The following is a 12,647-nucleotide window of genomic DNA, read 5'->3' as shown; positions in this document are numbered from 1 at the left end:
CAGTGCTCCTTGCTTTTCCCCATGATTCTCAAGACCAGATTACTGTATATACTCGAGTATAAGCCTAGTTTTTCATCCCCCTTTTTAGGCTGAAAAAGTCCCCCTCGGCTTATAATCGAGTCAATGTTATTTATAATTTTACTCTGTAATTAGTATTATTTTTATTAGATTTATTATTATTATTACACTTACATTATTTTACTCTGTTATTATCTTTATTACATGTATTATTTTACTCTATTTATTATTATTATGCTCTATTTTTATTGTTATTATAGTTACTATTTTGCTCTATTATTACATTTATTATTTTACTCTACTTAGTATTGTTATTATATTTATTATTTTACTCTATTGTTATTTTTATTATTACATTTATTATTTTACTCTATTATAATTATTGGAAGGATACGTAAGCACATTTACATTGAAGAAGGTTAGAATGATGGTTTAATTAGAATGGGAAAGCCTTATTTTAAATTACAGCTTTATGTAAATATTAAAAACATTTCACCTACTGATGCCTCAATTAATGTAATTTTATTGGTATCTATTTTTATTTTGAAATTTACTATTTGCGGCTGCATTTCCCACCCTCAGCTTATATTCGAGTCAATATGTTTTCCTAGTTTTTTGAGGTCAAATTAGGTGTCTCGGCTTATATTTGGGTTGGCTTATATTCCAGTATATACGGTAATTTATGTAAAAATGCAGAAAATAACAATTATGGGGTTGTTCTAAGATTGCAAAACATCTATAGTTTAATTCATCTTATGAAATAAAACTAGAGTAACCTACAAGAAGAGTTTTAATTTTTCTTGTCATATAAAGAAAGCCTCAAATTTTCAGAACTGCTCACTTTGGAACAAATGGTCACACAACCAATATTATTTCTCCCTTCCTCAGAGGGTTGTACTCATCCTACTATCCTTTTGCTGGCTGGCAAAGACATTTTTTTGTTCAATCATCCTTTAGTATATAAGCAGGATATTTTGTTCTTTTTTAAAACTTGTGTTTTATTTTTAAAACAGTTTAATACTGTTTTGTGTGGTTTAAATTGTGTTACAGTTTTATTATCAATATTTTGAATTGTTTTGGAAGCTACATTGGACATACAAATACAATAAATAACACCATGTAACACTGTACTTGTTCCTTTGTTATAAATGTCATTTCCTAATTGATTCTATCATAAAAACATGAGAAAAGTTAAACTGCAAAAACTTTGTTTTTGTGGGACATCCTGCAGTACATTTTGCTCTAGTTTTTCAATGCATATCTCATAGAGTCTGACCCAATTCAACATAGTTTGTTGTAGCCGCAAAAAATGAAAATTCTGGAGCTGATAGAGGGAGCTCATCCGCCTCTCCCCGGATTCGAACCTGTGACCTGTCGGTCTTCAGTCCTGCCAGCACAGGGGTTTAACCCACTGCGCCACCGGGGGCTCTATTTCAAATTTTGTTACATGGTGTAATTTTTGGAAAGGCATGACCTTTTAGGGATCATAGCCTTTGGAAAGCCAGAATCTCCATAAACCTTTGGAGAAAAAATGGCATTCATAACCATTTGGAAATCATCACATTTTATAAAAGTATGATCTTCCAGAGAAGAGCCAAAAACTTGTTTGAGTAAAATCTTCTCTTCAGTGGTATATAACCACATGTGCTTTTGCAAGGCAATTTGGATTTCAGTTGTTAGACTTAGAATCTACTTGTCTTTGATCTTTTAGGAACAAAGATTATGCCAGGTTCTTGTGGGTTTTTTTCGGGCTATAGGGCCATGTTCTAGAGGCATTTCTCCTGACAAAAAAACCCACAAGAACCTAGTGATTCCAGCCATGAAAGCCTTCGACAATACAAAGATTATGCCAATGCACAAAATATAGCAGTTCTTCAGAAATGTTCTTTTCTGTTCCCAAAAACATCTACTCTCCCATAAAACATCTTGTTTTTATATAATGCTCTCAAGAGACAAAAATAAAGTAGACTTCATTAAAAATAACATATCCGGTTTACTCACAATCTTCATGTATTCAGCATACAGGTACATGACTTGTCAATCCAGTTATAGATAGGTTTGAAGTAGTTTCTCTGTGCAGGTAACACAGGGTATCTTTCTTATAATCAGTAGCAACACGAGTTTGCTCTTAACAGTCCAAAGTCTAATAATCTCTGTGTTCTAAAATGGAGTCTGAGATCTGAGCAGTCCCAGATCAGATCATGTGGTCTGCAGCCCCTCCCACAACCTCAAGAAGCAGAGTAAAAGGAAAGCTGAATGACAAAACATACATATACAATACTGTAAGCCAGGGGTCCTCAAACTAAGGCCCGGGAGCTGGATACAGCCCTCAGAGGTCATTTATCCGGCCCTCGCTCAGGGTCAACCTAAGCCTGAAATGACTTAAAAGCACACAACAACAACAACAACAACCATATTTCATCAGCCAAAAGCAGGCCCACACTTCCCATTGAAATACTATAAGTTTATATTTGTTAAAATTGTTATTCATTTTAATTATTGTATTGTTTTTAAGTGTTTTTTGCACGACAAATAAGATATGTGCAGTGTCCATAGGAATTCATTCATGTTTTCTTCAAATTATAATCCGGCCCTCCAACAGTTTGAGGGACTATGACCTGGCCCTCTGTTTAAAAAGTTTGAGGACCCCTGCTGTAAGCAAACAAAATCATACATAAAATCTTTTAACAGTCTATAATTAAATTATTTCTTGACTTAGGTTTTTACTCTTGATGTTCCAAACGCATTCTATCACTGTTACAGTCCCATTGTGGAGAAGGCAAATGAGACTGTAATGGAACAAATAGCTGATCAAATTGTCACTTTATGTGCTACATTAGAAGAAAACCCAGGTGTGAGGTACAAAAGGTAGGTGTAGACATTTTATTTTAAACTACTGCAGGGGTTCTAAGTACTCTTGGGGTTTCTGATCAATGTGTTGCCTGTTCTAAACATAAGGAGGTAACTGATATCCAAATTTTTCCAATATTCAGTGGAAAAATTTAGGGTAATGTACTGCCATTTTTTTCCAAATGCAGATAAAGCTATCTAGTATGACATTTCACTATGGCTGGTCAATTTGATCATGCTTACTCCCCCATTGCCAGGATGCCTGTCCCACAATGTGTTGGGAAGAAGGAAAGCAAAATATGGCTTGACCAGGCAGCGGAGCTTTGGAATGTTCCCTGAACCTGCATCGGATGGATACATTTGGACTTTCCCCTCTTGATGCTTGCTTTTTTTCAGGGAATTTGGTCAGGTCCAGCAGTAGAACCCAGAGTCCTCCCCAATTCCCTTTCACCTCTCTAATTTCATCAGACTGCTTGAGAAAAACTCAACAAGGGAATGGATGTGTACCTTGCCCCCTTTCCACAAAAGTGGAAGTGGTGGCAGTAGCAAAAGGTGTTGGGTTTGGGCAGTGGTTCTCAACCTTCCTAATGCTGCAACCCCTTCATATAGTTCCTCATGTTGTGGTGGCCCCCAACCATAACATTATTTTTGTTGCTACTTTATAACTGTAATTTTGGCACAAATATCTAATATGTCCAAACTTGAATATCGGTGGGGTTGGGGCCAGGGGTTGATTTTATCATTTGGGAGTTGTCGTTGCGGGGATTTATAATTCACCTACAATCAAGGAGTGTTCCAAACTCCACCAACGATGGAATTGTACCAAACTTGGCACACAGAACTCCCATGACCAACAGAAAATACTGGAAGAGTTTGATGGTCATTGACCTTCAGTTTTGGCTTTGTAGTTCACCTACATCCAGAGAGCACTCAAGCAATGATGGATCTGGACCAAACTTGTCACGGATACTCCATATGCCCAAACGTGAACACTGGTGGAGTTTGGGGAAAATAGACCTTGACATTTGGGAGTTGTAGTTGCTGGGATTTATAGTTCACCTACAATCAAAGAGCATTCTGAACCCCACTAACAATAGAATTGAGCCAAACTACCCACACAGAACCCCCATGACCAACAAAAAATACTGTATTTTCTGGTGGTCTTTAGCAACCTCTCTGACACCCCCTTGCGACCCCTCCAGGGGTCCTGACCCCCAGGTTGAGGAACACTGGGTTTGGGAGTCTTTTTAATGTCCAGAAAAAGAAGACATAACTTATATTGACCTTGTCTATGTAATAGATAGTACGTGGAAGTTTTTGCAAAAATAGATATTTTTGGAACATGGGTTTAAAGTTAAACATACTAAATTTATGCAGGGAAGTGATTGCGCAAAGTGGGTGCTTAATAAAGCCTGACAAGAAAAATGCAGAGTTTTGTTAAGCTTAAACAAGTACCCTGTTGGTAAAATGTCTGTTTTCGTCCTTTTCAGCAAGCCTTTGGATAACGCTAGCAAACTTGCACAACTAGTTGAGAAAAAGCTTGAAAATTATTACAAAATGGATGAACGAGGCAAAGTAAAGGTAGAGTGAAACATTAGTTTACTCTGAGAAGGTTGGGATAAGAGGGACCTCTGGAGTAGTATCCAAATTTTGTTATTGTGGGGAAATGCTGTGACTATAGAGAGTCTTTCCAAAACCTTTAGGAAAGTATTGTTTGGAAAACAGGTAATAATTCATTGTTGAATTATTGAACTGAATTTTTTAACTTGCCAAAGAATAAAGAAGTTACAAAACCTACACTGGATAGAAAACTGCTTGCGTTACCAAACTCAAGTTACTTTCAATAAAATCTTCTTTGGCCACAGTGGGATTTAATATGCCATTTCTACAGTGTGGACTCCTTTGAAGAAACCCAAAAGATTTCCCTGTGAAGCAAAGTATCTGATCCCACGGTCTTTGATAAAGACCTTAATTGATATATGTTAGTTTAGGGAGTTACAATTTTGTTTCTGCTGGAAGGAACTGTCTCTTTTAAATGTTGGTTTTATGGCGTCCATTTTCTGGCGCTTATCTTTCTTTATAAAGAGCTATAAAAAATAATTTTTGCACACAGGTTGAATAAAGCTATATATTAAAGATATTGAGGGCACTCCGTCCTTCTGTTTTATTTGCCTAAAAGCTGGATATTATCTGATTTTCTTTAAAGGGCAAAACCCACTCCCAGCTATTAATTATTGACCGTGGCTTTGATCCAGTATCAACTGTGCTTCATGAACTCACCTTTCAAGCAATGGCCTATGATCTGCTACCAATTGAAAATGATACATACAAGCAAGTATAACCTTTTTTAAAAAATACATGTTCATATGCAGCAACTTCAAGATGAGAAATTTTGGGACGCTGTAAGTGGGAATAATGGACTAAATCCTAGTGTTAGTCTCAACACGTTAAACATAGGCCCAATGAATGTGATGTAATTTACCTGTACATTGATTCACCAGTCAGAAATTGACTCAGTAGATGTATTTCAGTAGAAATTAACCCAGTTTTATTCAGGCTAATGTCCGCTACTTGTGGCCTTCTCTTATTTCCATGGAAACATGGGAATAATCTAATTTAAGCAGATCATTAACTAGAGATAGTTGAAATTCTTGCACCTATCGTTCTTAGTTACGCTCTTGTTACATCCCGAATAGATTACTGCAATGCACTCTACGTGGGGTTGCCTTTGAAGACTGTTTGGAAACTTCAATTAGTCCAGCGGGCGGCAGCCACATTACTCACCGGAGCGTCATACAGGGAGCATACCATCCCTCTGTTATGTCAGCTCCACTGGCTGCCTATCCAGTTCTGAGCACAATTCAAAGTGCTGGTTCTGAGCTACAAAACCCTATACGGCTCCGGCCCAGCATATCTGTCCGAACGCATCTCCCTCTATGTCCCGCCTCGGAGTTTAAGATCTTTTGGGGAGGCCCTGCTCTCGGCCCTACCTCTATCACAAGTGAGATTGATGGGGACGAGGATCAGGGCCATCTTGGTGGTGGCCCCTCGCCTGTGGAATTCACTCCCCGGGGAAATTAGGTCATCAACATCCCTTCTCTCTTTTAGAAGGAAACTAAAAACATGGATATGGGACCAAGCCTTTGGGTAATCTGGCAGATAGACAAAGGACGACGACTAGAATTGTTAGGATTTGACATTGTGGAATGAACTTACGGATTCTGAGCTGGTGAACGTTGAGCACTAGATTGGTTTTATTGATTGTGATGTATAATTGATTGTTTTAAATTGTTTATAATTGCCGTTTATATATGTTTTATCCTATTATTTATGTTGGCATCAAATTGTGCCTTTTGTAAGCCGCCCTGAGTCCCCCTTTCGGGGGTTGAGAAGGGCGGGGTAGAAATGTACGAAATAAATAAATAAATAAATAAGTTTCTCAATGGTTAAAAAAAACTAAACTGGCATTCTTAAAGACACTTGCCAGGGAGTTAGTCATGAAATGAGACTGACTTCTGAATAACGATTTGAGAGATTCTGTTTCATGGATGGATCTTGAGTGCACTTCCAGTCAGAATTTTAAAGTTACTAGTACATCCTTATTCCAAACAATACTTGGAGGTTCCACAACTCCTCTGTGATACATTTTCTATTTTGCTTGTCTTCACGTTAGCATATTTCTAAGCATGATCAAACTGCCTTTGTCATGCTGGTTCTACACTCAAAATGCCAGCATGTTCTTTGGAAATAAGTACACATTGTTGTCATTACGCTGCTGGAAATGTCAGGACTCGGAAATGAATAGTTACAAGTAACACAGCTCCTAGTTTATCTTATTAAGTAAAGTTTGTTCATTGAAACATTTACAGTAATCCACCTTCTATCCAGGGATCTCAGGGAAAAGAGAATGCAACAGAGCCACCCTTTCAAAAATTAAAAGAAAAGTAATGTAATGTGTAGTACAACAAGTAAGATAACAAGTTACTGGTTTCTATGTAATAGGTTACTTTATAACTACTGTGACAAGTAACTGAGCAGATGACATTTAAAAAGTAATTCTCTGAGCTTTGGAAAATGTTAAACAAAGCATGAGTGTTCCTCAATTTAGAAAGAAGGAGCCCCCGGTAGCGTAGTGGGTTAAATCCTGACAGGTCGCAGGTTCGAATCCGGGGAGAGACAGATGATAAAAACATCAAAAAAAAATCATCCGGGCATCCCCTGGGCAACATCCTTGCAGACGGCCAATTCTCTCACACCAGAAGCGACTTGCAGCTTCTCAAGTCGCTCCTGACACGACAAAAAATTTTTTTTAGAAAGACACTTACAATTCAATGTCACCAGGATGGAGAGTACCTTTCCACAGCATAACTTAAAATATTCATTTATTTATTTAAAAAATTTATATTCCGCCCTTCTCACCCCGAAGGGGACTCAGGGTGGAACACAGCATATATTTGGCAAACATTCAATGCTGGGACACAAATTAATAAACACATACATAAACATTAAAAACATTTATCTCAATATTAAAATACACCATTTAACACCGTCATAGTCATCAGCGGCAAATCTAACCCTAACCCTATCCCGATTGCTGCTTTATGGCCCTGTCCCGAAAGCTTGGTCCCACAGCCAAGTTTTTACCATCCTTCTGAAAGACAGGAGGGTGAGGGCCAATCTGATCTCACCAGGAAGGGATAATTATCAATTATGCTTTATTTAAATAAATAAATTAAGCTTTATTTGGGCCCCCTGCTGGCACAGCGGATTAAACCACTAAGCTGCTGAACTTGCTGACCAAACGGTTGGCAGTGTGAATCCGGATGGTGAGGGGAGTTCCCTCTGTTAGCCCCAGCTTCTGCCAACCTAGCAGTGCTGGCTCTTTGGCGTAGAAATGGAGATGAGCACCACTCCCCAGAGTCGAACATGACTAGACTTGATGTCAAGGGGAAATCTTTGCTACTTTACTTAAGCTTTATTTATTGGAGCAAAAATATTAGTAAAATCTTTTTCAGCCATGATTTGTCTCATTTTGATTAGCCATAAAATACCAAGAACCAGCAGGTAGTATTTGTAGTTTATTTATAGATTTCTACAGCAGGATTTCAAAGTAAATACAGAAGATGGGGTATCTAATGCATTCAGCCACAGCAAATCCTTACTTGGTAGCTTTATTCCCTCTTCAATAATCCAGCCATGAACTAACATCTCATTTTTTCCCCTCTTACATTTCTACTGCTTTCTGGTTGAATCAGTTTATGTGAGTTTCTATACCTATAAATAGTGTTTTGTGGCATAGTACTAGTGCTCTGTAGTAATCCTTCAGTTAGTAGGTATCTGCTTAATAACAGTATGTACTGCTAAGCATGTTATAGTTATGTGTAGACTAGATTATCCCCATATCTTTTCTGTTATTGCATGTGAAGTCAATATTTAGATTATTTCCCAGTAGTAAAATGAAAAAAAAAGTTTCTATAACTTTGAGGATGTGAAAAAATCAGTTAGCATCAGAGATGCTCTTTGTATAATTAGAATATACACAGAAGGAGGAGAAAGTAAAAGCATGAAGCTAACAAACTTGATACTTAACTCTATAATATTTTCTTTTTTAAACGAAATTTTATTTTTACAATACAAAAAAATACATACCGTGCACACACAAAACATTTACAATTTCCACCACCAACACGAGAATTATTTTTTTCACATATTCATTTCTTTTTGAGACAATCATTATATCTTTATCTTTATACATTTCCATCCTGTATGCTATATAACATTTGTATCTTATTTCTTATGGCTTGATCTCCGGAATGATTCATAATATAATTCTTCACCCTTGTCCGTCTATCTTCCATTTCTCTCATTCTATTTTCATTGATTTTTAAGTCATTTAATTTCACATTCATAATTTCAAATTCCATTTGCTCCACCATATATTGGTACCATTTATTTATTGTCCATTTTGATTTATCTTTCCACCCTAATACTATTACTGCTTGTGCACATTCTATTATTGCTTCTTTTATTTCCCCTTTATTTCCCGTTTCCTCTCTTTTCCCTAATTCCGTTTCCTTTGTTATGACCCACTCATTTCCTAGTATTTGATTTGACTCATTTTATATAGTCTGCCAAAAATCTTGTACATATTCACATTCCCACATCATGTGCATAAAGTGCCCTTTCTAGCTCTATAATATTTTCATACATTGCAGTCTGTTTAAATATGCTGATTCTAAGATGCATCCCCCCCAAAAAAGAAAATTGAGGCTAAAAAAGAGGAATTACCAACGTCCTAGATTTGGAGTAGTTGTTTTTTTAAAAAAGCTCAAATAGCCTTCCCTAGAGCAGTTCTTGTGTTTCCTCCAGACACGATCCTTTTTCACTCTTCTAAGAAAGGCTGGGTTTGGAATATTAGCATTGAACATTAATTTGTTAATGCTGACTGCTTGAAATTGCGAGATTAATTTTCCTGTTAATTAGTGAAACAGCTGAACTCATCAAATCCCATTCATTTGCTGCTTGTTAATATTCAGAACAAGCTAGAAGGCATTTGTGTGACTCACTGAAAAAGTATGTGGGTGAAAAGTGGGACAAGGTTACAGGAAAATGAGAGGAGGAAATAAATGGCAGTAAGGTTTAAGGTAAACCTTTCACCTAAGTGTCCAGGTTTTTAGTACTGTGCAATCAATAAGCATCACTAGAATATCACAGTACATGTACAGTGCCTATATCATCAGTTGGGAGGCCCCTCCCCCCTCTGGCACCAACTGCTGCCCTGGCCAGAGTGAAGACAGAGGGGAGCAGAAGAAATTTCCATTTTGTCTTTACTAATAATATAATATAGTATATTGTATATACATATAATATTTATAGTATTATAATGTAATACAATATAATACTAGTAATAATACAATATTATAATTATATATTTACATTACATGTAATATTACTAATAATAATACAATATAATGGTATAGTGCAATATAGTAATATATAATACTATATATAGTACAATCCTAATAATATACTATATTGTATGAAAATATATGTTGTAAGCCGCTCTGAGTCCCCTTCAGGATGAGAAGGGCAGCATATAAATGCCATAAATAAATAAATAAATACAGAGAGGCTGCAACTTGCTACAAATGATAATATACTGTAATCTTGATTCCTCTTCTCCTGAGGCCCATCTGTCTTAATTCTGACTGACAGCATGAGAGCCACCTCTGAATGACGTATATCAGCCTCAAATAATTTGTTGAAGTGTAGCTATTCTTGCATTTTAAAGAGGCAGGAAATTGGCTCCCAAACCCATTGCAATGGCCTATATTTGTTCTAGGACAGTGGTTTTCAACCCTTGGGTCCCCAGATGTTTTGGCCTTCAACTCCCAGAAACCCTAATAGCTGGTAAACTGGCTGGGATTTCTGGGAGTTGCAGACCAAAACACCTGGGGACCCACAAGTTGAGAATCACTGTTCGAGGAAGAACAGCCTTGATTGTGTACTTTGTTGCCAGATTCTTGACACAGAAATAATTATAAATGTGTTTCCCTTATCATAGCAAATAACTATCTATGGAAAAATAATATTCTACACGTTCGCCTATGCCAACTACAGTTGATAACCTGATTTGTTTTCTAAATATAGGTATAAAACAGAAGGTGCAAGTGGGAAAGAAAGGGAAGCCATCCTAGAGGAAGACGATGACCTCTGGGTGAAAATTCGACATAAGCATATTGCGGATGTATTGGAGTATGTGTGACGTAATCTCTTTTGCTATTTCCCAAAATTATGTGAAGATTATTAAATGAGGCCTGAAACTCCTGTGTGTATTTGTATGTATGCATGTGCATTCACTCAGTTGATCACTACAAGTAGATAGGATGCGATATTTTAAATAATTTGATCCAGATGGCATTATGGTTTCTCATTGAATTCAATAGGATCTGAGTGAAGAGCAATTTGCCCTACTTATTTCAGTGGAAGTCAAGTCAAGCTACAGCAGGCTGTGGCTCTGTGTTCTCTTTACCTAGCAGGAAATCACACTAAATTTAGTGGAACTTGCTTTTGACAAGACATATATAGTGGTGGAACTAGATAATCAGCAAATCCTTTACATAGCTTCACATAAACAATTTCCTTTCAATTTGATGGGGCCTAATTCCAGATAAACTTGGCTCCATTGAAATCATGGGATAATTCAGTCATGACTTTGCTCCTTATTGAAATTAATGAGATGATTGGCCAGCTGAGGTGTTCACTTGGGTCAAACTGAAGTAGACCAAGGAAATCTATCCCCTTTCAGTCCCAGTTGCATTTATTTCTTTTTGATCAACCTACTGATCATGGTAAACTTTGGGAGGTGATCATAGAAGTGCATGAGTACAACATGCCTTCAAGTTGCCTGATGACTTTGGTGACCTCATGAATTTGTAAGGTTTTCTTAGGCAAGGCATACCCAGTAGTATGCCTTGCCAAGATGAGATGTGGCATTGTAGTGCTTCCGTGAGCTGCCCCGAGTCCCCCTGGGGAGATGTGGCGGGATACAAACAAAGATTTATTATTTATTATTATTGGCTATTTCCATCCTCTGAAATATAGCCTACAGCACCTGCTATTATTCCAGGGCTAATCCTGTTCAGCTTCCAAAATCAGGCAGGATCTAGTGCCAGAAACAAATAAAGTATCTGTTAAGTACTCCCATTCAGACTAATTCATTGAGCATTTTATTGGAACTGTGACCTGAGGATATGAAATACATCCTTGGAACTTTTCAAATCTTTATGCAATAGATAAAACTTCTCCTAATCATGGAGCCCCAGGTATTTTTGCACTACAGTATTGTGGCTGATGATCAGGTATTATTATACTCCATTTGAAGGCCTATGGTTGGAAAAAGCTTCAGTTCAGTGATGAACAATTTGTGGCTTTTCAGATATGATCTAAGTCCTCATGTTTCTCTTGATTAAAAAGTATTTATCTGACTGAATATATTGTATGATGTATTTTATATAACCTTTTATTTAGCCCAGGAAAGCAAGTGTGAGAGACTTTACAGGTTACTTTTCTGAATCATGATGTTTGCTCTCCAAATGAGTTATTCCTATATATTTATTTATTGGCTAGAGGGATTTTATAGTTTTATAAAACTATAACATTCCTGTTTAGTTCAATTTCTGTCAAAAAAATATTTTCTCCATCATCTTGTTTCGATAACTCTGTGACCATTTCATTCCATCTTTCTAAAGTAGAATTTTTCAAGCACTCTGTGTTGGTGACACACTTTTTAGATCTACATCATTTTACGACACAGTTTTCCTAGAAAACTGCAAGTTAAAACAACCCCTTATAAACTGCATAGATAAATTGTAATAACAAAATGTATGGAAACATATTTCATGAAAATCTTTCATTTATATTTTCAAAAATATATAATTTGTAAGATAATAATAAAAAGTAATTTCTTGTTACATTTGTGCAACACACTAAACCGTTGCAGCACACAGTTTAAAAAGTTCTGATCTAAGGGTTTAAGCCAGTTAAAGTTTAAATCATTGTGATTCATTGAGGAGACAACGCCCTAGAAATGCACTTCTGCTTTTTTCTAATTTAGAAGAATTCACAAGACATTTTATTGCATTTCAGGGAGATACCCAAACTTATGAAAGAAGTTTCTTCAAAAAGGAAGGCAACAGAAGGGAAGGTAAGAACTTGTTATCTTAAAATAGCATCAAATGTTCAATGGTACTTTCTGCTGTGTATCATTTATCATTAAA

The 12,647-nt window shown here is 36.6% G+C and overlaps 1 protein-coding gene across 2 annotated transcripts in view; it reads left to right on the top strand.

Moving 5' to 3' along the window:
* Window positions 1-12,647, top strand: part of STXBP3 (syntaxin binding protein 3) — a 46,012-nt gene that overhangs the window by 17,558 nt on the left and 15,807 nt on the right. For both annotated transcript variants that reach the window (XM_060774594.2, XM_060774593.2), the window contains exons 7-11: window positions 2,738-2,886; window positions 4,359-4,449; window positions 5,075-5,199; window positions 10,519-10,623; window positions 12,517-12,574. In XM_060774594.2, coding sequence (XP_060630577.2) covers window positions 2,738-2,886; window positions 4,359-4,449; window positions 5,075-5,199; window positions 10,519-10,623; window positions 12,517-12,574 — 528 coding nt within the window. The remainder of the gene's footprint in view (window positions 1-2,737; window positions 2,887-4,358; window positions 4,450-5,074; window positions 5,200-10,518; window positions 10,624-12,516; window positions 12,575-12,647) is intronic.

This window comes from Anolis sagrei, chromosome 4 (assembly GCF_037176765.1).
Source record: "Anolis sagrei isolate rAnoSag1 chromosome 4, rAnoSag1.mat, whole genome shotgun sequence".
NCBI classification, from domain to species: Eukaryota; Metazoa; Chordata; class Lepidosauria; order Squamata; family Dactyloidae; genus Anolis; species Anolis sagrei.
This window is presented reverse-complemented; position numbering and strand designations above follow the sequence as displayed.